This window comes from Dendrobium catenatum, unplaced genomic scaffold, assembly GCF_001605985.2.
Source record: "Dendrobium catenatum unplaced genomic scaffold, ASM160598v2 fragScaff_scaffold_542, whole genome shotgun sequence".
Taxonomy (NCBI): Eukaryota; Viridiplantae; Streptophyta; class Magnoliopsida; order Asparagales; family Orchidaceae; genus Dendrobium; species Dendrobium catenatum.
This window is the reverse complement of record NW_021319004.1, coordinates 2,906,838-2,926,376: the sequence shown is the minus strand read 5'-3', so window position 1 is coordinate 2,926,376 and position 19,539 is coordinate 2,906,838. Positions and strand designations below refer to the sequence as shown.

General features: G+C 33.2%; 1 protein-coding gene across 4 annotated transcripts in view; it reads left to right on the top strand.

Annotated features, from left to right (window-relative positions):
• Positions 1 to 1,692: 1,692 nt before the first annotated feature.
• The window catches only part of LOC110095827 (translation initiation factor eIF-2B subunit beta), a 24,328-nt gene continuing 6,481 nt past the window's right edge, over positions 1,693 to 19,539 (top strand). Inside the window, exons 1-9 of one of the 4 annotated variants that reach the window (XM_020821534.2) lie at positions 1,693 to 2,022; positions 2,110 to 2,314; positions 2,397 to 2,551; positions 7,578 to 7,865; positions 8,074 to 8,200; positions 9,859 to 9,966; positions 10,129 to 10,231; positions 10,309 to 10,434; positions 15,514 to 15,707. In XM_020821534.2, the coding sequence (XP_020677193.1) occupies positions 2,262 to 2,314; positions 2,397 to 2,551; positions 7,578 to 7,865; positions 8,074 to 8,200; positions 9,859 to 9,966; positions 10,129 to 10,231; positions 10,309 to 10,434; positions 15,514 to 15,707 (1,154 nt within the window). In that variant the 5' untranslated portion in view covers positions 1,693 to 2,022; positions 2,110 to 2,261. Of the gene's footprint in view, positions 2,023 to 2,085; positions 2,315 to 2,396; positions 2,552 to 7,577; positions 7,866 to 8,070; positions 8,201 to 9,858; positions 9,967 to 10,128; positions 10,232 to 10,308; positions 10,435 to 15,513; positions 15,708 to 19,539 lie in introns of all 4 variants that reach the window. The other 3 variants (XM_020821532.2, XM_020821531.2, XM_020821533.2) reach the window with 3 other exon arrangements.

The following is a 19,539-nucleotide window of genomic DNA, read 5'->3' as shown; positions in this document are numbered from 1 at the left end:
AGAAAACTCTGTTTTCTCAAAAAATAATTTTAAAACTATATTTTATGAAAGTTACAAAATAACCAAATCAAACCATAGTTTTTCTTAAATACGCATTTATTAGCATAATGACCCATTTTGTCACGTGGGCAACATTTTATTTTAGCTCATCGTTTTTTTGTTTTGTTTTTTGGCTGTGAGATTTCCTACTAATGTTGCTTTAGCTTTTTATTTTGTAGTTTTTTTTTTTATTTTTTTATCTTGAGAAATTTTTATTTATCTATTGGGCCATAAATACTATTACATAAATTATAATGCACGTAGTAGTTTTTTAAAACAACCTACTTTACATAACAATGCTAGAACAACTAGAGAGGGTTTTTTTTTTTTTTGATTGGGAAATTTATATACATACCACTTTATAACATCCTATTTATATATTTAATATCTTTAATTTTAATATTACATGCATATCACTCTATTTTATTTTAATATCAAATATATCACTTTTATTTATTTCTCATCACTAATATATTTCATTTATATCATTCATATTTGACATGAAAAAGAATTATGAGTTGTATGTATATAATATTGTTGCGTCCTGGAATATTCGCGGCGGTAGAGAAATATATGGTTTAACGTCTTAACATTGTACGAAAATTCAGCACACAAGCAGATAAAGAGAGGGGGTGAAATATTCATAAGAGACACCAGAGTTTTTACGTGGAAAACCCCTGAAAAGGGGGAAAAACCACGAGTCCTGGCCTAGTTTGAATGAATCCACTAGTATTTGTAGTCGATTACAAATGAGGCCCTTCCTTTGGAGAAGGCAACATATAGATTGCATTACATGGTAGGAGTTACATATACATGTTTGTTTGGTCGGAAGGACCGTAGTCGGCATGAGACCGGGGTCAGAAAGACCGTTGTCTGTTGATGGATGTCAGACGGATCGTAGTAGGCGACGGAGGTCGTAAGGACCGTAGTCGGCAGAAGACCTGGGTCAGAAAGACCGTTGTTTGGTTTGATTTAGAATAATTGATTTGCGAGTATTTTTCACAATAGCCATTAGATTCTACTCAGAGTGAGAAGAACCTTCATTGAAGTTCATTTCAAACCTTGGTTAATGTCCAACTCGCTTAGGGCTCGTTTATTTGTCCGTTTTTACAGTTTTTTTTTTTTGTTTGGCAACAGTCAATTACCAAAAAAAAATATTTGTTTGATATAACTATTTTTCTTAACCATGTTTTGCATATCTTTGTTTTTGTTTTGTTTTTAAAAACTTTTTAATATTAATTTTTACGTTAAAAAATTCCGTTCTTTCAAATAATAGTTTTAAAACTATATTTTATGAAAGTTACAAAATAACCTAGCGAAACCTTAGTTTTTCTTAAATACACATTTATTAGCATAATGACCCATTTTGTCACATCGGTAAAATGTGTTTTTTTTTTTTGCTGTGAGATTTTCTACTGATGTTGCTTTCGCTTTTTTTTTTTTAATATTTTTCTCTTGAGAAATTTTTATTTATCTATTGGGCCATAAATACTATTAAATAAATTATAATGCACGTAGTAGTTTTTTAAAACAACCTACTTTACATAAAAATGCTAGAAAAATAAGAGAGGTTTTTTTTTTTTTTTTTTTTTCGCAAGTCGACACGGTTAAAATTCGAGCGATAATCTAACTGGACATAATTAAATACCCGCCCCACACCTCGCCGCTCATTTCCATTTCCCCCGAGGCCCCGACAGCCTTCTCTGGTGGAAATAGGACGCGACCGGCGTCCCGTCCGTTCGCGATCTTTCTTCGCGGCCGCTAATTTTCTCGCCTGCTCGCGAGCGAGCTCGGCCGCTTGCGATATTATTTCGCCTGCCCTCGCCCTAAATCTTCTTCGGCCGTTGATCTCCTCGCTCAGAGCAGTTCGTGTTTTTCTGTTGCGTTCTCCCGTCAAGTGCTCCATCATCGAGCGTTGTCCAGCAGCTTCGCAGTTCCCGATCTCACGCAGAGCAGTTCGTGTTCTCCCTCCCGATATCCACTGTAAGAACTCGCCTCCGCCTCCAACTGCATCGCGATCCTTTTAAGGATTTAATGCTCTCACAGGTTTTATTAAATACGAATTTACAGGATTTGCTGATAAATCTTACCTGGGTCAAATCCTTCTTATAGCCCGACAAGCCGAATACTTTTTCACCCATCGGAACAATTTTAATTCGTCTCCTTGGTCCCTGTTTGACCCGCTATCTACTGAGAGATAGATAACCAGAGCAACCAGAGCCATGCCGGACGTTCAAACTCTCGTCAATGACTTCGTTCTCAAACTAAAGCGGCGGTAACTTTTCTTTTCTCCTTTTTTCTTCACTTACTAGTATTTATCTCCTTCTAATTTTCCTTTTGTACTGCAATTCCATCAGTAAGATCGAAGGATCGCAAGCGAGCGCAAAGCAGACAGCTGAGCTGCTGCGAAGTGTGGTCTCCCAGCAGCGGTTGCCATACATTAACCAGGCGACGGTGCTCTTAGATGCTGTGAGGGCCGTTGGAGAGCAGCTGATCGCTGCAAACCCTGTAGGTAGGTTTTTTAATGCTTTTTGCTTAACATTTCTTTCGTGTAGGTACAGTAGAAGGGAGCTAAATAAGTTTTTGGTACTAATATTTAAGAACAAATGTGATGTTAAGATTGTCCAACTATAGAGTAATCAAACATATAAGTCATACAATGAAGTTGTGCGAGAGAATGAGGGAACATAAGCTTAGAAAAATAACATCTGGAGAAACAGATTGGTTTCATGTAAAGGAGATCTAATATAAAAGCAAAATTTGTGTTAAGATAGTTAACGGAGAATAACAGAGAACAACTAAATGTTCTTCATATGATTTTTATTTGCCTTCAGAAAGCATATGATCGAGTAATATGAGAATTGATTAAGGTAACAAAGTGTGCGTCAATGATATGCTAGTGTTATTGAAGATGCGTATGATGGAGTAGTGAATAGTATTGGTGGTTGAGTGACCCAAGTGTTTTCAATTATTATAGATTTACATCAAAGATCAACATTGAGTTTATATATTTCTGCATGGGTTATGAAGATGCTTACAAACTATATTAAAAACAAAGTTTCCTGATGTTTACTTTTTTTATAGATGATATAGTTCTAAATTGTGTTACATCAACTGAAAAAATAAAAATTAGAACAATGGTGGAAATTATTATAATAAATAATTTAAGACTCATTTGAACAACAACTAAGTATATAATATGTAATTTTATTGGTATGATATTAATAATTATCATTCAATATTATTATAAGATAAAGTGTAATAGGTCTATGTCTATTAAATGAATAAAGATATACATGAGAATATGTGATAAATTCTAGATTTACGATTGGATGATTAAATGAAATTGCTTTGAGAGTTTTTTATGCGGACATCCGATGGTGGACGATATTCAAATGAAGAGTCGAAGATCGATGGCCGAGATCACTCTGTTTTATTTTAGTTTATTAATTGTATTTTGATTTAATTTTTTAATTTTCTATTTTTACCCTTTTTATTTAAGAGTCATGTCTTATGTAAGCCCAAGGGGCAAATTTGTATTTTAGTTTTTTTTAGGCTTATATATAGAGGCCCATTTCTCTTATATTAATTATGATGAAATTATAATAAAAATTTGTGTTTTACACTTGTTTTCTTTTGGGAGGAATTTAGTGAGATTCATATCGGAAGGAATCGGAGTTTTCACAGCCGCAAGATGGGTCCGGGCTCGTGGCTTGAAGTCCCTTGGAGAAGGGCAACGTATCACCCGCCAGTCTTCATAAGAGTCCAAGGCTCGCGGTTTTGTCTTCATTTTTTATTATTCTCCTTATTTTCCTAACCGCCACTTCCTCATTTTTCTTTCTCCTATTGGCTGAAAACTCCACCCAAACTCTAGGCCAAAAGACACTCAACCGCCGACCCAATTCCCTTTCCAAAGCCGTCGGCCATCATCCATCCCTTAGCTCCAAGATTCAAAATCTAGCATTCAAATCCTTTCCTAAATTAGCTCCCTTTAATTTGGAAACTATTTAAATTCATATTCAATTAAATTCATATTCAATTGAATTTGAATTTGAATTTTACTTCCTAAATGAGGAAAACTATTTTAGGGAAGTCCCTCAAATCATCAAATAATGCAATTTTGATTTTTAAATAGGAGTTGATTTAAATCCACTTTCCTATTTTAAGATTCTAAATATAGCCACCTTTAACCCCTCATATCAATCACCCATAATCATACTAGCCGCTGGCCTTACCCCCCTTCCTATTTCCTCTTTTCCTCCACTTTTCAAATTGATTATTGAAGGCATTCCTTATTCAATGCATCTTAAGTTTGGAAAGTTTTTAAATTCAAATTTAAATTAATTTTAATTTCAAATTCTTTCTTAAAATAGGATGAATTATATTAGGAGGCTTCCTTAATTCTCCAAATTTGAATTTAATTAAAGACCTGTCATAATTCCCTTTTCCTTATCTTAATAATTTAAGTTTGAAAATTCCTTTAGTCCACATTCATCGTATGTGGACACATTCAAAGTATGTGGATGCCTTCCCTTTTTCCCCTCTTTTGACCGACCCCCTCCGTTCTACATCAGTTTTGTTTGATAAGTAAATACCATGGAGGTTTAAATGTAAATTTTATAAAATCATAATTGGTTTGTATGTTTTATGAATTTGAATGTTGGGCTATAAAAAAGTTATTGGTATCTAAGTTGTATTTGTTAGAAATGAGAATGTAAAAACTAGAAATGATACATTAAAATGATTATATTAAAGGAAATATTGGAGTGCTATTGATTGAATATAAGTTGATTGAAAATGTACTTAGGTGGTTCATGCATATACAATGAAGGGTAAAAAATGTGATCACTAGATAAGTTGATTAAATTAGTATCAAAGTATTGAGATGAAAAATGGATGAATTAATGTTATAAGGATAGAAGTTGTTCAAAATGATTTATGAAGAATATGTTTAGCATCTCAGATAACACCCAACAAGAACAAATGACAAATGAGAGTATATAATGCTGATCCTAAATTGTTGGGATAAGGTTGTTGCTGTTGTTGATGATGATGCTGATGAATAAGGGTTCTTAAGTGTGTAATTGCTTGCAAGGATGAAGTATATAAATGAAGAGAGAAAGAGAAAAAAAAGCAAGGTTGCAGCATAAAAGAAAGAGAAAGGAAACCTAGCGACGAGGATAACAAGTTCTCTTTGCTGCAAACTACCTTCACCTTACTTATATATGGTTCTCATCATTGCTCTGGCTGTTCATGAGAGTACAAGGGGGAGAGAATTTGGCATTTTGTAGAATGGAAATTGAAAGAGTTGCAAATATTTGTTATAATTTGCACATTAATTGTCTTGGCATGACTATTTTTTATTGTTTTGATCTTCAAGCGTCTCTGTTAGAGCAGGGAGCCAATAGTTATATTTACTTCTTGTGATTTGAAGATCATGGGAGCGAATCACAAAGATAACCTACCTATAATGCAAGTGTAAGATTGCACACATTCATCCCTATCCTGATGCTTCTTTGGTATGAAGCCTCATGCGTTAGATACACCCCTCTTTTTAGTAAGTTATGAGGACTATTAGTGCACTGTTTCCATATTCTGATAATTGTAAATTTCAAAAACTTAATGTGAAATAATATAACAAAAATTTGATACATACTGCAATGTCGTCAACATTTGAGTGTCTAGACAAAAGCAACTAAAAGTTCATAGTAGTTTTTAAGGCTGCTTATCCCCATAAATCTACAAGTTAAAGAGTATTGAGGCATGCTGCATGTCATGCCCAATTTCAGATCACTGTGTTCGTGTTTGATCTTTGAACATCAAGGAATGTGGAAGTAGAAGTGTAAGGAGGGGGTTGGGCAGCTTATATATCCACGGTTAAAGAGAACTTTGATTGAAAAGCTTTGTAAATGAAGATAAAAGTTTCAGGTTACAGTTTTGACCATTAAAATGATGTGTGAACTATCTTCTTAGCAATCAACTTGGACATGACTAGTAAGGCATTAGTTGGTGGTGAAAACCAGAGAGAAAGAGAATAGTGTCTATGTTAAGACTGAGCAAGGATGGCATGCTGGCAGCCACTTGAGGACTATGGGTATCGTATGGAGAAAATAGATACTTAAGTCGGTAAGTAAATCAAAAGAAAGAAGGATATTTGATAGTGCAGAAACATGCAAGCTAGAAGAGTGAAGATGTTGAAATAAGATTGGAATCATTGTCAGATTAGTGCATAATGTTAAGAAATTTAATTCTGGCTAGGTCAGTGGTTTCAGTGCCACCCTTCTGCAGGATTTGTACAGATCAAGAGGAAGATTTTCAAGAATAATAATGGTGAGTAGAAAAATTGCATGACTAGTACATTATCGTGATAGATTCTGATTCAATGGTTGTTGTAGGTCTTTTCCATTCTAGATTTGTTGAAGGACAGGCTGAATTTTTCAAGAATAACAATGGAAATGCAGATTTGCCCAATTATTTGTGAGTTAATTTAAGTATTAATAATCTAATTCAATCTCATCCGTATCCGAACTATTTAGGCATGAATCCTTCTTCCCTATTCCGGCTGGGTGGTATTTTAGTTGTTAAACCCTGACTATTTTGTATTGGTTTTATGAATCCTCCATCATTCTTGTTGAGTGCTATATTTGTTATTAACTTTAATTTGCTAGTCTAGATTGTATAATTCTTAGTTTAATTAACTAATTATGGTTGCTAAAAATGTGGAGAACATGCTGAGTTTTTTGAGAAACAATGAAAATGTAGCCTTCCCAAATATTTGTGAGATAATTTAAATATTAATCATCTAGTTCATTCTCATCCTTATCCCAACTATTTAGGTATGCATCTTTCTTCCTCATTCCCATTGGGGGTTGTACATGAGTTGTTAAATCCTGATCATTTTCTATTGGTTTTATGAACCTCCCTCCATCATTCTTTTTGAGTGGTAGATTTGTTATTAACTTTAATTTGCTAGTCTAGATCAATCAACTCATAGTTCAATTAACTAAATATGGTTGCTTAAAATTTCAAAATATTGAAGGATCAAATTATGCAATGTTACTCTTAACAAACATTTTTTTTGCCCATGAAATTTTGCTTATGTTGGTTAAATTTTTATGATAAGTGTTGCCTGTTTTTTCTTTTTTTTTTTCTGGATGAATTTATACCCTTCGTGCCTTATTATTTATGTTCTTTGCGCAGAAGAACGTGATTGTTAACATGCTTTTGATTAATCACGCTCTTCACGTAATCATTGCCCTCGAGAAGTTAAGGTGAAAAGCTTTGTTGAAGTATAGAATTGGGATATTATATTTACTTGATAGAGTGAATTGCTGTTAGAAAATAGGTTTTGTGGCACAATCCAAAGTTTTTTTTGTCTGATCCCTGATTTATTTGTGCAAATACTTAGGCACTAAAAGCACAAACATTTGCGAACGCATGATCTTATATGAGTTTCCAGTATTATCTATAACACCTTAGGTGACGAGTTGTTACTGTCTTTGAAATCTTAATGACACTTTCATTAATGTGGTTTACAGAGCTTGCTGTTGGCAACATTGTGAGACGTATATTGCACATTATTAGAGAGGAAGACTTAACATCAACAGCAAGTGCAATGGAGGGATTGAGCTTATCTGCTAACAGTGATGATGATGACAACTATGAACGTGAAGACCACCAAGCTTTGTCTGCTGCCGCTGTTGCTGCTGCAGCAAGAAGCACCCTTCGGGCACCCTCATTGCAGACACTTCTTGAAGGAATACCTGAGTCTGCTTCTGCTCCTCATCCTTCATCATCAGGAGGCGACTCCGAAGGGAAGAGTAAATGTATCACCCAATCAATATAATTTTTTGTTTTTTTGGAAAAGCTCGAATCCACTTGTTTCATAGATGATATCTCCTGGATCTGATAGTAGAATCTTGGAATAATCTTAGTTTGACTGAGCTGTTTTGAATGTAGTTGATTCTGATAAAATTTTATTTTGATATATATATATATATATTAATTTTGCATTGTATTTTATTGTTACAGCAGCTGAAAGGAGTTCAAGAAGCAAGAAGCTGAAACATGATGTCATTGAGGCCATCAATGAATTGATTCAAGACATCGAGACTTGTCATGAACAAATTTCTGAACAGGCAGTGGGGCTTATTCACCAAAAGTATATCCTTTATCATTTTTCTTGGACACTTCTTTTTTACAGTGTATTAGAACAATATTAAGGTTTTCTTTTTTTAATTTTTGTTCTTCCTCTCTTTTATGTTTTCCTCTCTTCATTATATCCAATTTTTTTGACTTCTTTTCCAAGGATCAAAGAATTAGATAAACTCTAATACTTCCTCATTATAGAAGTTGCATTATTAGAATAATGAATTTTTTTTACTCAACAAAAAAAAATCTTAGCCTACTGAGGAAATAAAATGACTAATTGTAAACCTTATGAAAGTCTAATTGAACCGGGTCAAAAATTAGATGTAGATGAAGAAAGAACATAAGTGGACATGGGATATTATTAAAGATTGGTTGAAAATTTAATTTATCTATTTCACACTCATTTTGGTATCACCTTTGTAGTAAATCTCACTACTCAATTTATGCACAAACCTAATGTTTCTTACTTTCAAGCAAATTTATAGTTTTCAAATATCTTAAATGAAGTTCCAAAAAATATATTCTCTATAAAAAATATGATACTCTACAAATTGAATGTTATATTGATGTTAACTATGCCAGGTTATTAGTGGATAGGAGATCCACATCTTGATATTGTACACTTCTAAGAGAAAACCTTATAACATGTAGGAGCAAGAGTTAAATTGTTGTTTCAAGATTTAGTATTGAATTCGAATTTAGAGCGATTGCCTAAGGTATCTATGAACTTTTGTGGATCAAATTTTATTAGAAGTTTTAAAAATTAAGTAAGAAAAGCCTATGAAAAATATACTGTGACAACTAATCTATTATTAATGTTGCTTATAACCCAATACAATATTATCGAACCAAATATGTAGAAGAAAATAAATATGTCATAAAAAAGGAATTGAAAAGCGGTTTGATTTGCACTTCTTATGTCATCAAAGGACTTTTCAAAAATATTATAAGCAAACTTGATGGTAGATCTATGCCACCCAATTTGGGTGGAGCGTTCAAAGGCAAGCATGCCTAGCGGGTCCAATGGAAATGCCTATGAAGGAAAGAAGCCATGAATCAGTTATCCAAGTAAGGAAACACCTCTCTCATGGATCCATGCACACCAAAGGATGGAAGCCTTATGTTATTCACGTGGTCAAATGCATCTGACGAACCCTAAAGGGGGAGGACAACTAATGGGCATATTATTATTTTTATTTTTTTGGAGTTATTGCCTTTAGTTATTTCCAATTATTCTTGATGTAGGTTTGTATATAAATACTCATTGAAGGAATAAACAAGTCAAACTTTTCTAGCCACTTATTCTTTTGGAGATAACATTAGGAGTAATTTGGGGTAGTTATGATTGAATACACAAATGATTGTCATTGATGCCATGTTTTTTATATTAATCACCATTTTCTTGCATTGATTATTGAGGTGAGATCAGAGATTTATAATTGTATCAAGTGCATTGCAATGTTAATGACATGAGAACAACTTGAGTGCATATGTGGCCTTAAACTTCTTGTTGATCTAAAGATATAGGATATAAAAATGATGTCGGTTTTCTTTAGGTTAGGAACTAATCTATATTTGATTTTTCTTTAAGTTTTTAAATCTATGTATTTTTTACTAGTTTATTTGGTTTTAAGCAATTATGGTACATGCATTTCTTTTGTTTCTCAGCGAGGTGATATTAACTTTGGGCCGTTCAAGAACAGTTAAAGAGTTTCTCTGTGCAGCAAATGAGAAGAAACGTTCTTTTCGTGTATTTATTGCGGAAGGTGCACCAAGGTTTGTTTGTTTCTCTTGCCTCTATCCTAAAAACTAGGGGCGCAACTTGGCTATTCAATCCCTTCTACGCATATAATGCGATAATTTTTTTTTTAATTTTTTTTATTTTTCTTTTTTGTTTTCAACTTCCTCTTGTAATGTGCAGCTTTGGTCTATAACCAGGTATCTGGGACATGTTCTTGCGAAGGAGCTGGTTGCAAAAGGTTTGCAAACTACTGTCATCACAGATTCTGCCGTTTTTGCCATGATCTCTCGAGTGAACATGGTAAGCTTATGGTAACTCCGCATTGTCAACATTGATTAGAATTTTTTCAAAGTTTTATCTTATTTTATGTTCTAAAGGTGATAGTTGGTGCTCACGCCATTATGGCGAATGGTGGTGTAATAGCACCTGTCGGAATAAATATGGTTGCTCTTGCTGCTCAGAGGCATGCTGTCCCTTTTGTGGTGGTTGCTGGAAGTCACAAGGTCCCTTACTCACACTCTACTAATCATGTATTTATTCTGGATCATCTTGAATGAATTCTGTATGATAATTTGCAATTAAATTGTTCTATATACCTTTATTTTAATCTATAGATGAGATGTGATCACTTGGCACTCCAATGCTTACCTGTTTTCTTTGCATATGCATATTTAGGTTCTTTCAGTTTTTGGTTCTGTGAAATACATCATTGATTTGTTTTCCATCTGTATAAAGCTTGGCCGGTTCTCTCCCGATTTGATTCCTCTACTCATGTATGTGGGGTTGATTAACTTATCACATAAAATTTGTTAAAGTCACTAGGTTTTTTTATAGTGCGTGTGCAATTAGTGCTAAGTATAGATGGGGATGTTATATTTGTAGTTTATGTTTTTGCTCTTCATGTTGGATGAAAAGAAAGTTTGAAAATATTAATTTTGGGTGAAATTAATGGACTATTGCAACGTATATACATGGGAAAGAGGGTAATTATTAGGGATGGGTTAAATGGATATGTAGGTTTGGTAGGAACTATTAGACGTTTCATGCCCTCTATGGAATAGGAGGGTGAATTGTGATAGGTGACACCGTTTTTTTATTTTGAAGTAATTATATCATGTAAAAAAAGAAGCGTCTAAGAAAACTTGAGTTGGAGATTTTAAATTAATTTGAGAATATTTTTTTCTATTTGATAAAATTATTTTAGACTTAAAATGAGATTGATCCTATGTCAACATTTTCTACTTAGGTTATGAGAAGTCTATAAATATGTGTTAGAGGCATATAATGGAAATGTTTTTTCCTTCAATAAAATTTAATTTCTCTTTTATCTTGTTAGCACAAGTTGGTTATGTGATTCATTTGATTGATAAGTGTGGCCATCTAATTTTGGGATAAGTTATCTCTTTGTATCGGTTGAGGCTTTACTTTTGTTTACTTTGTAATTTCATTATTGGTTTATTCTTCTACGTAATTTTATATTGGCTAGTTAATTGCTCTTGATTCTCAAGTCATGCATAATTCCTTGATTTTTAGTCGTGTTTACCATGGCACCATGCCACTTTTAATGCATGTCATTTTTTTAGGTTAATATTGATGCTGCAAAACACGGAAGTATATTTGCCTCTTCCTTGTATGCTACTAATAGATTGCATAGTTTTGATAGGTATTCCTTTTTAGCTAGTAAAAAGTTAGAAGTAGTTGAGAAAATTTGCGGATGATGAGGGGTTTATGATTAATAAATATAACTTTATTCGATGCAAGGTTGATATTATAAATTAATTTTATTGGATAATTAAGTGATATTTAGTGTGATAAACTCAAATATTCTGGATTTATTGTACAAAATAATTGTTTATAAACGAGGACATAATTCATAGAGTTAAAGTTGGATGATTTAGATGAGAAGTGCTTTTTTGTTGAGTGGCTTGACTCTTAGAGATAGGATAGGAAATGAGCATATACGTGAAAAGGTTGGAGTAGCTCCAGTGGAAGATAAGATTAGAGAGAGTCGCCTTAGATGGTTTGGTCACATAAAACGGCGGCTTGCGATGACCCGGTTAATTTGGTCACATTAAACGGAAGCCTTCTGATGACCCGGTTAGGAAAGTTGAGGTATTAGATTTGACTTTTGTTAAGAAACGTAGAGGTAAACCTAAAAATACTTGGTTAGAAAATATTAGAAATGATCTTTCTTTATTAGATTTAAATGAGAATTTGACTTTTAACCTGACACAATGGCGAAAAGTATTCATGTAGCCAACCCCACGTAGTGGGACAAAAGCTTGATGTTGTTGTTGTTGTTGATAAGACTAGAGAGGGTGTTGAAGTAAAACTTGAATTATAGAGGTCAACGTTAAAGTCTAAAGTTTTTGTTTGAGTAGATTTAAAATCGAATACATGGAATATAATTTTAGTAGTATCAGATCTAGTGGGGGAGTGTGACTTTGGGTGATCAAGTTATTAGTAAGAATACACGTTTTAGATATCTTGAGTCTATTGTGCAAAACGGTATAATAGATGGGGATTTATTATTAGAATTCAAGTTGGATGGTTAAAGTTGATGAATGCTTAGGGCCTATTGTATGATAGAAAAGTAACTCTCAAACTTAAGGAGAAATTCTATAAGATGGTAGTGAAACTTGCAATGTTTATGACGTAGAATGTTGGTCATTAAAAGAGAAGCAAAAAATCAAATTAAGTGTTGCAAAGAATAGGATGCTTAGGTGGATGAGTAGCTTGACACTTAGAGATAGAATGCGAAATGATTATACACGTGAATAGGTTGAAGTAGTTCCAATGGAAGATAAGGTTAGAGAGAGTTTCCTTAGATAGTTTAGTCACATAAAACGTCATCCTTCCAATGGTTCGGTTAGGAGAGTAGATGTATTAGATTTAGCCTATGTTAAAAAACGTAGAGAGAACATTTTTTTTATTAGATTTAAATGAGAATTTGTCTCTTAATAGGACATAATGGTGAAAAGAGATTCATGTACCTGACCCTACATAGTAGGATAAAAGGCTTGATGTTGTTGTTGCAATTAGGGTGGTTGTGCTAGATGAATCCAACTGTGGGTGACGAATAAATGATTGACAGCCATGTTATATGTAACAAAAATGAAAATGGTTGATGTAAGGCGTCTTAGGATCTAGGAATTTTTATCTAGATATGGAAGGCATGCAATGCAGCAAAAAATGGCGCACACGCATAAAAATTAGTAAGACAGAAGCTATTAATCTAAAGCAATTATTTACTACTCTTGATGAAAACTAAAAAAATGATTAAGTTCTATTTAGATGAATGATCTTTAGCCTTCTACTCAAAACTTGCCATGCATACTGAAATTTTATGTTATTGAGAGAAAGTTATATATTTCAGTAAATTTGAGTAAATATAGTTTCACTTTCAACCAATAACAAAAAACATAGGAAGATGGGTCTTAATAAACCATTATATTTTTAAATTGGAAGTTTTCATTCCAAATCATTTGATGTCTTCATATAATATCATTTGTATTATATTTAATTTCTTAAAGGTTTTTATAAGAAATATTTAGGGTCTAGATGAAATATTATCTTATCTTTCAATTCTGGCATGCATGTGACAACTTCAAACTTCAGTAGACTTATAATGTTAATAGTTCAATGTAAATTCTTTTGGATATTCTCATACAAAACATGCATATGGCAAATGAATGGTGCAAAATGAAATTATGCATGCTTGAAGTTTAAAATGCTACTCTATTTACTAATGAATATGCTATAACTAATTCTAAGTGTCGAAGGAAATGAAAACATAAAGTTTATATTTATCAAGTTTCATCATGTTTTCTTATAATAACTAGCAATCCTAAAAAATATGTTCGCTTTTAAGAGAGATGTTCATGATATGGATGAACCATCTTTAAAAAAAAAATAGTCCAAGTGGTTTAATGATTAATCTTGATAAGTTATATATCTATATGGACTTGTGAATTTCATATTTTCTTAAAAGATGTTATCATACAAAAAATCTATTGTATGTTTATGCAGTCTAATTTTCTTAAGAAAGTTCTTTTTATGATTTTGTTAGTCAAGGAACAAAAGAATTATTATATGTTATATTGTTAAAAGTAGAGAAAATTTTGACAGATACTTCATTAGCAGTTATGTCTTATTATGTTCAATTGGTTTATCAACTTTGGTATGGATGATTTGCTAAATTCTAAAAATAGTGATAAATTAAGATTTTATATAATGTTTAGGTTCGAAACTTACCCTCATGCTCAAATTTAGTTTCATATTCAAATTTTCTCTTTTGCTCAACTTTATGTTTTTATTTATAAATATGTCCTAGTACAAACTCTGATATAGAATCATATTATAATTATAACTTTTTTTTTCGCATGTAATATATCATTTAAAGAATATTTATGAACTACTTTTTTTTTCAAAACTTAATGATCTTTCATACTAGATAGTAGATACTTGTATTAATATGCGATTGATATGCCTTGTATGAGATTCAACTTTTTTATTTCTTAGAAATGTTAAGCTCTAATGAAGTAGTTCTAAACTTAGAATTATGATATTTCTTAAATTCTTAAGCTCTGTATAAACTCTTATTTATTGTGTTTTGTGAATTTTATTTTAATTCATGCTTGATTTTTTTGCTTAAGATCTTTCAGGAAATATGTATTGATTTCATAATAATATCTAGTCAAATAATATTTGAATAAAAGATCTTTAAACTTAAAACATTTAAACATGCTAGAGTTACATTGTGTGAAGTTCTTAAATTGACTACGCAATTGATTTCTTTAATCAATGAATGCCATATTTTTCCTTAAGTTTATGCATATTAGCTCTAGCTGCTTTTATTATAACAACAACACTTAGCCTAAAGTATTAAGCAAATTTTAACTCTTTGGGAATCAAATATGTCATGCCTTTCAGAAGATTTTTTTAAGTTATAGGTCGAATTTTAAAATATCTCATGATATCTCCCATCTAAAGTGGAATATAAAAACATGTAATAGTCATGTTGAAATTATCTAGGATCATTGGTATATTGATTTTTCTTAAATTGCATCATTTTGTTGTGTTGTTATTTATCCCTGATATTATATTAACATGCATCTAAAAGACTATATAACATTAAACTCTGATGTCAAATATGACATAGAAAGTCGATATAGAATTTCTAAAGCAAATCTAATATCAGATGTGGAAAATAATGTTGTGAAGATATAAAATTCTTAGGGCACATACTAATAAATTTTGATAGGTATTTACTACTTTTGTTGAAAATTAAAAATATGAAGAAAATCAATTTAGATGATAACTCAATAGCCTTTTGCTAGAGAATGCTTAGTAGTTAGTAATTTAGAATGAAAAAAAAAAAACATAATGAATTGAAATTATGTAGTATTTTAGGGGTTTAAACAACTTGATACATGTGAGATTTGAGTTTATTTCTATATTTTCCTGTCTTGTTTTGCTTTTAATCTTTTTATATTTTCTTCATTTACTCTTTTTTGGGCATAAATACATGTTTATATGTATTTTGATGTGGATGCTTTTTTTTCTTGATATCTATTTGGCAGCTATGCCCCTTGTATCCGCATAATCCGGAGGTTTTACTAAATGATTTCAAAAGCCCATCTGATTTGTTGGATTTTGGGGAGTTCTCAGATTGTATGGATTTTAGCACGTCTGGAGGTTCTCCACGTCTTCATGTTGTAAATCCTGCTTTTGATTTCATTCCTTCAAAGCTTGTGAGCCTTTTCATCACTGATACGTAAGTTCTCTCTTTTTCTTGATGGCATTTATTATGCGTTTTCTTGTTTCCTTAAGTATGTTTGCAAATTGAGTTAATGCTTTTATATCCTTTGTTATAATTCTACGTATATGCAATGTCAGAAGCGAATAGTATCGTCTTATGTTGCAATGCCTAGATAAGCACAGTTATATGAGCTTTTTTTTATTGCAATATTGTTGAATATTTTAAATGGTAAAATTTGCTTTTGATTATGTATGACATTCCATGAGTCATTAATCAGTATTCCATGAGTTATTAATCAGTATTTCTTATGATATTGTGTGTAGCATGCTTATAAATTATCCTTTTGACAACATATGATGAAAGGCCCTGTACTTTTGATTCAATTTTGTCAATGTGCTCAACATTATTCTAAATAGGATTTTTTTCAGTGTTATAATAGAGATTAACACTGTCGTTATCAAGTCTCAAGTCATGGATGAGAAAAGTGGAGAGTTGCATTAGGTAGTCGACAACCAGCGTAAAACTTGTCGAATAATCATGACATGAATCCATTAATACATTGTGTTAATCTATGGCGTTCCCTGTAAGCGACGCGTTGTATGGCATGAATACTGTGAAAAGTGAGCAAGTTCCGCTGCATCGATGCCCGGGTGCAGTGTTAAATAAGTCAAGGGTTCCCACATGATGGACGGATGTGAGCAAATAAGCTAGTCCATGAAATTAAAATTATCATAGGAACTTATAATATAAGTTCTCTTATAGGTAAATTAATGGAATTAATAAATAATATGATCCATAGGAAGATAAATATTCTTTGCATTCTAGAAACTAAATGGATCGGAGAGAAGACTAAGGATATTAATAGTTGATGATTTAAACTATGACATTATGGTAAGAGTCGTACTAGAAATGATGTAGGCGTGATTATAAATAAGAGTTTGAAGAATAATGTTGTAAAAATTAATAAAATTGGTAATAAAATTATAGCTTTAAAGATTGTTGTTGATGCTAAGATTATTAATATTATAAGTACTTCTGCTCCTCAAGTAAATTTGAATATGTATTCAAAATTAAAATTTTGAAATGACCTAAAATAATTAATATAAAATATACCTCTCGAAGAAAGAGTTTTTATTGGAGGAGAGAACCCGAACCCGACCCGTTTATCAAACGGGTTGGGTCCAATCCGGATTTTTCGGGTCGGGTTGTCGTGTCGTGTCAAATATTGACACCCCTAGATGTAAATGGACATGTTGGTAGAGAGGTAAATGATTTTAAAAGCATTCATGGTGGCTATGGCTTTGGAGCGACTAATAAAGGTGGTAAGATCATATTAGATTTTTTTTAGCTATTGAACCTGATGATATTCCAATAGAGGTGTGGAAATGTTTAGGAGATGAATGAATTTCATAGCTTACTAAACTTTTTAATATTATTTTGAAAACTAAAAAGATGTCAGATGAGTGGAGAATGGGTGTATTGATTCCTATTTCTAAGAATAAAGGAGATGCACAAGATTGTGCGAAGTATAAAGGAATTAAGTTAATGTGTCATACTTTAAAACTATGGGAGAGAGTTATGGAGCATAGGTTGTGGCGTGACACTAATATTTCTCAAAATTAATTTGGATTCATGCTAGGTAGGTTTACTATGGAAGCTAGACATTAATTGAGAGGTTTGATGGAGAAGTATAGAGAGAATAATGAGGATCTATATATGATTTTTATTGATTTAGAGAAAGCATATGATAAAGTTTCAAGAGAAGTGCTAGGATAGGTTTACTATTGACCCCTATATGCAAAAACACGCAAAAGGGCAAAAATTGTCTTGTGACACTTTACTAGAAGGGTCAAACAACCTCCAATCGCCAAACGAATTGTGCCGTTGCGATTAGAGCGTCGAATTCATTTAAGAGAAAACCCCTCGCAAGCAAATCGAACGAGATCGTTCAAAACAGACGACTGACATCCGAAATTTATGCATGACGTTAACCAAAAGACGTCTGATCGTAAAATGGACTTCGTGGTTGCTTTCATAACATTGTCAATACCCAAAAATGACTATCAATTTGTTCAATTAAAACGACAGGAAAATCAGCGCGGATCCTGAGGCAAATGATGCGTAAATCAATGAAATTGACGAGCGACGTCGACCATACAAGCGATGTTGCCAAGACGACTTCTGATCGCAAAATGGACGGCTTCGTTGTGATCAGAACATCAACAATACCCAAAATCAATTATAATTTCATCCAATGAAAATCGCACACCTAAATTGACATGAATTTTGAGATGATTGCGCCCAAATTGAGGAAGTATGCCTGAATCGAGGTGATTTTGATGGATCGACTCATTTCTGTCATCTCATAATATAAGAATGATAGTAATAACAGAATATTATTAGTATCATCATTATACTTTCCAATTTAATTAATAACTTTTTTAATTAAATCAAATCAACTCAATAAAATGACTTTTCTTGTATCCCGTCGAAGGATCTTCGCATATCTTGCAAGATCCCTGCATTCGGCGCTGACGATGCAACCACCTCCCGTAAATCCTGCAAAAGACAGTTCTTCTCGATGGGATCCACAGCTTCGTTAAAACGAGACAGATCGTTTTTGTGGCTTCTCCACGTTCAAACAAAGAAATCCCCTACTGTGTGCTTACCTTCTCACGACCTCTAACCGAGCACACAACCCTTCCTCTCCCATTTGCTTTTTGTAAATTTGGTTGTAAAAAAAAAATACAGTTTCCTCTCCCATCCAAAACCAAATCCTACAGCCTCCCGCTCTACCAAATTCCACACCCATCTCTTCTTCTGGTCGTGAAAGCAACTGCCGATCTCACCTAGTTGATCCACCTCCAAGGCCCAAATTCCGAATTCCCCAAGCTCCCAATCGCGCTTTGCCTGTTTCCCACAAGCTGAACTCTTTCCTTCTGTTGTCCAGCACTTCAATTCCCTCATCCGACTTCAACTCCTGTAGGAAAACCTCCTAACGGACACCCCATCTACTTCGTCTCTCTCTACCTCCCTCATTCTTAGTAGCCGAGAGCAACACAGCCGCTGCCTTTGCTCTTTTCACACAAAATCTGAACTTCACAACCCATTTACTCCGATGATGGCCTTGTTGAATGTAAATCTCAACCGGGTATTGGAGAAGACGATTGAACAAACCTAATATCTATATAGAAACTTACCAATGACCATCATTGCTGATGCGAGCAAAAATCTCTGGGGAGAGGGCCCCCAAGATTCTTGATCACCTCAAAAAACACAAGAGACACTTAGCTAAGTAATAGGAAGAACAAACTCTTACATTTCATATAAAAAGACACTTACAAACTTTAAAACAAACTCAAGCGACTCAAACAAGACACCTTACAACTCTTACAAACGACACAAATAAAAAAAAGACCTAAACCTGCTTTCTAAGAAACGAATGATACAATGTAGTGGATACTTGCCGAGAGACGAAAGAGATTAGAAGCCGAGAAGAAGGGTGGAAAGAACTCGCAAGTCTCCCCAAGAGATAGAAGAAGAAGAAGAAGCTCTCGAGCTCTTCCAAGAAAATCCGCAGATTTCTTTGTCAAAAATTCTCTTTTTTCATTCTCTAAAACATTCCAAAACATCTCGTATTTATAGACATGAGAGGGGAATACAAACAGCCCCAAAAACCTTACACATTCTATATTAAATGAGGAAGATGAAAAGCCAACAACCATTCTAGGAAACAAAGCACCAAAGCCACGGGAAACAACCCAGCCAGGGACCCGAAGAGGCAGCTGCGGAAACCCAAGAGGCCTGCACGGAACCGAGGTACCAAAGCACGGGAAAGGCCACAGAG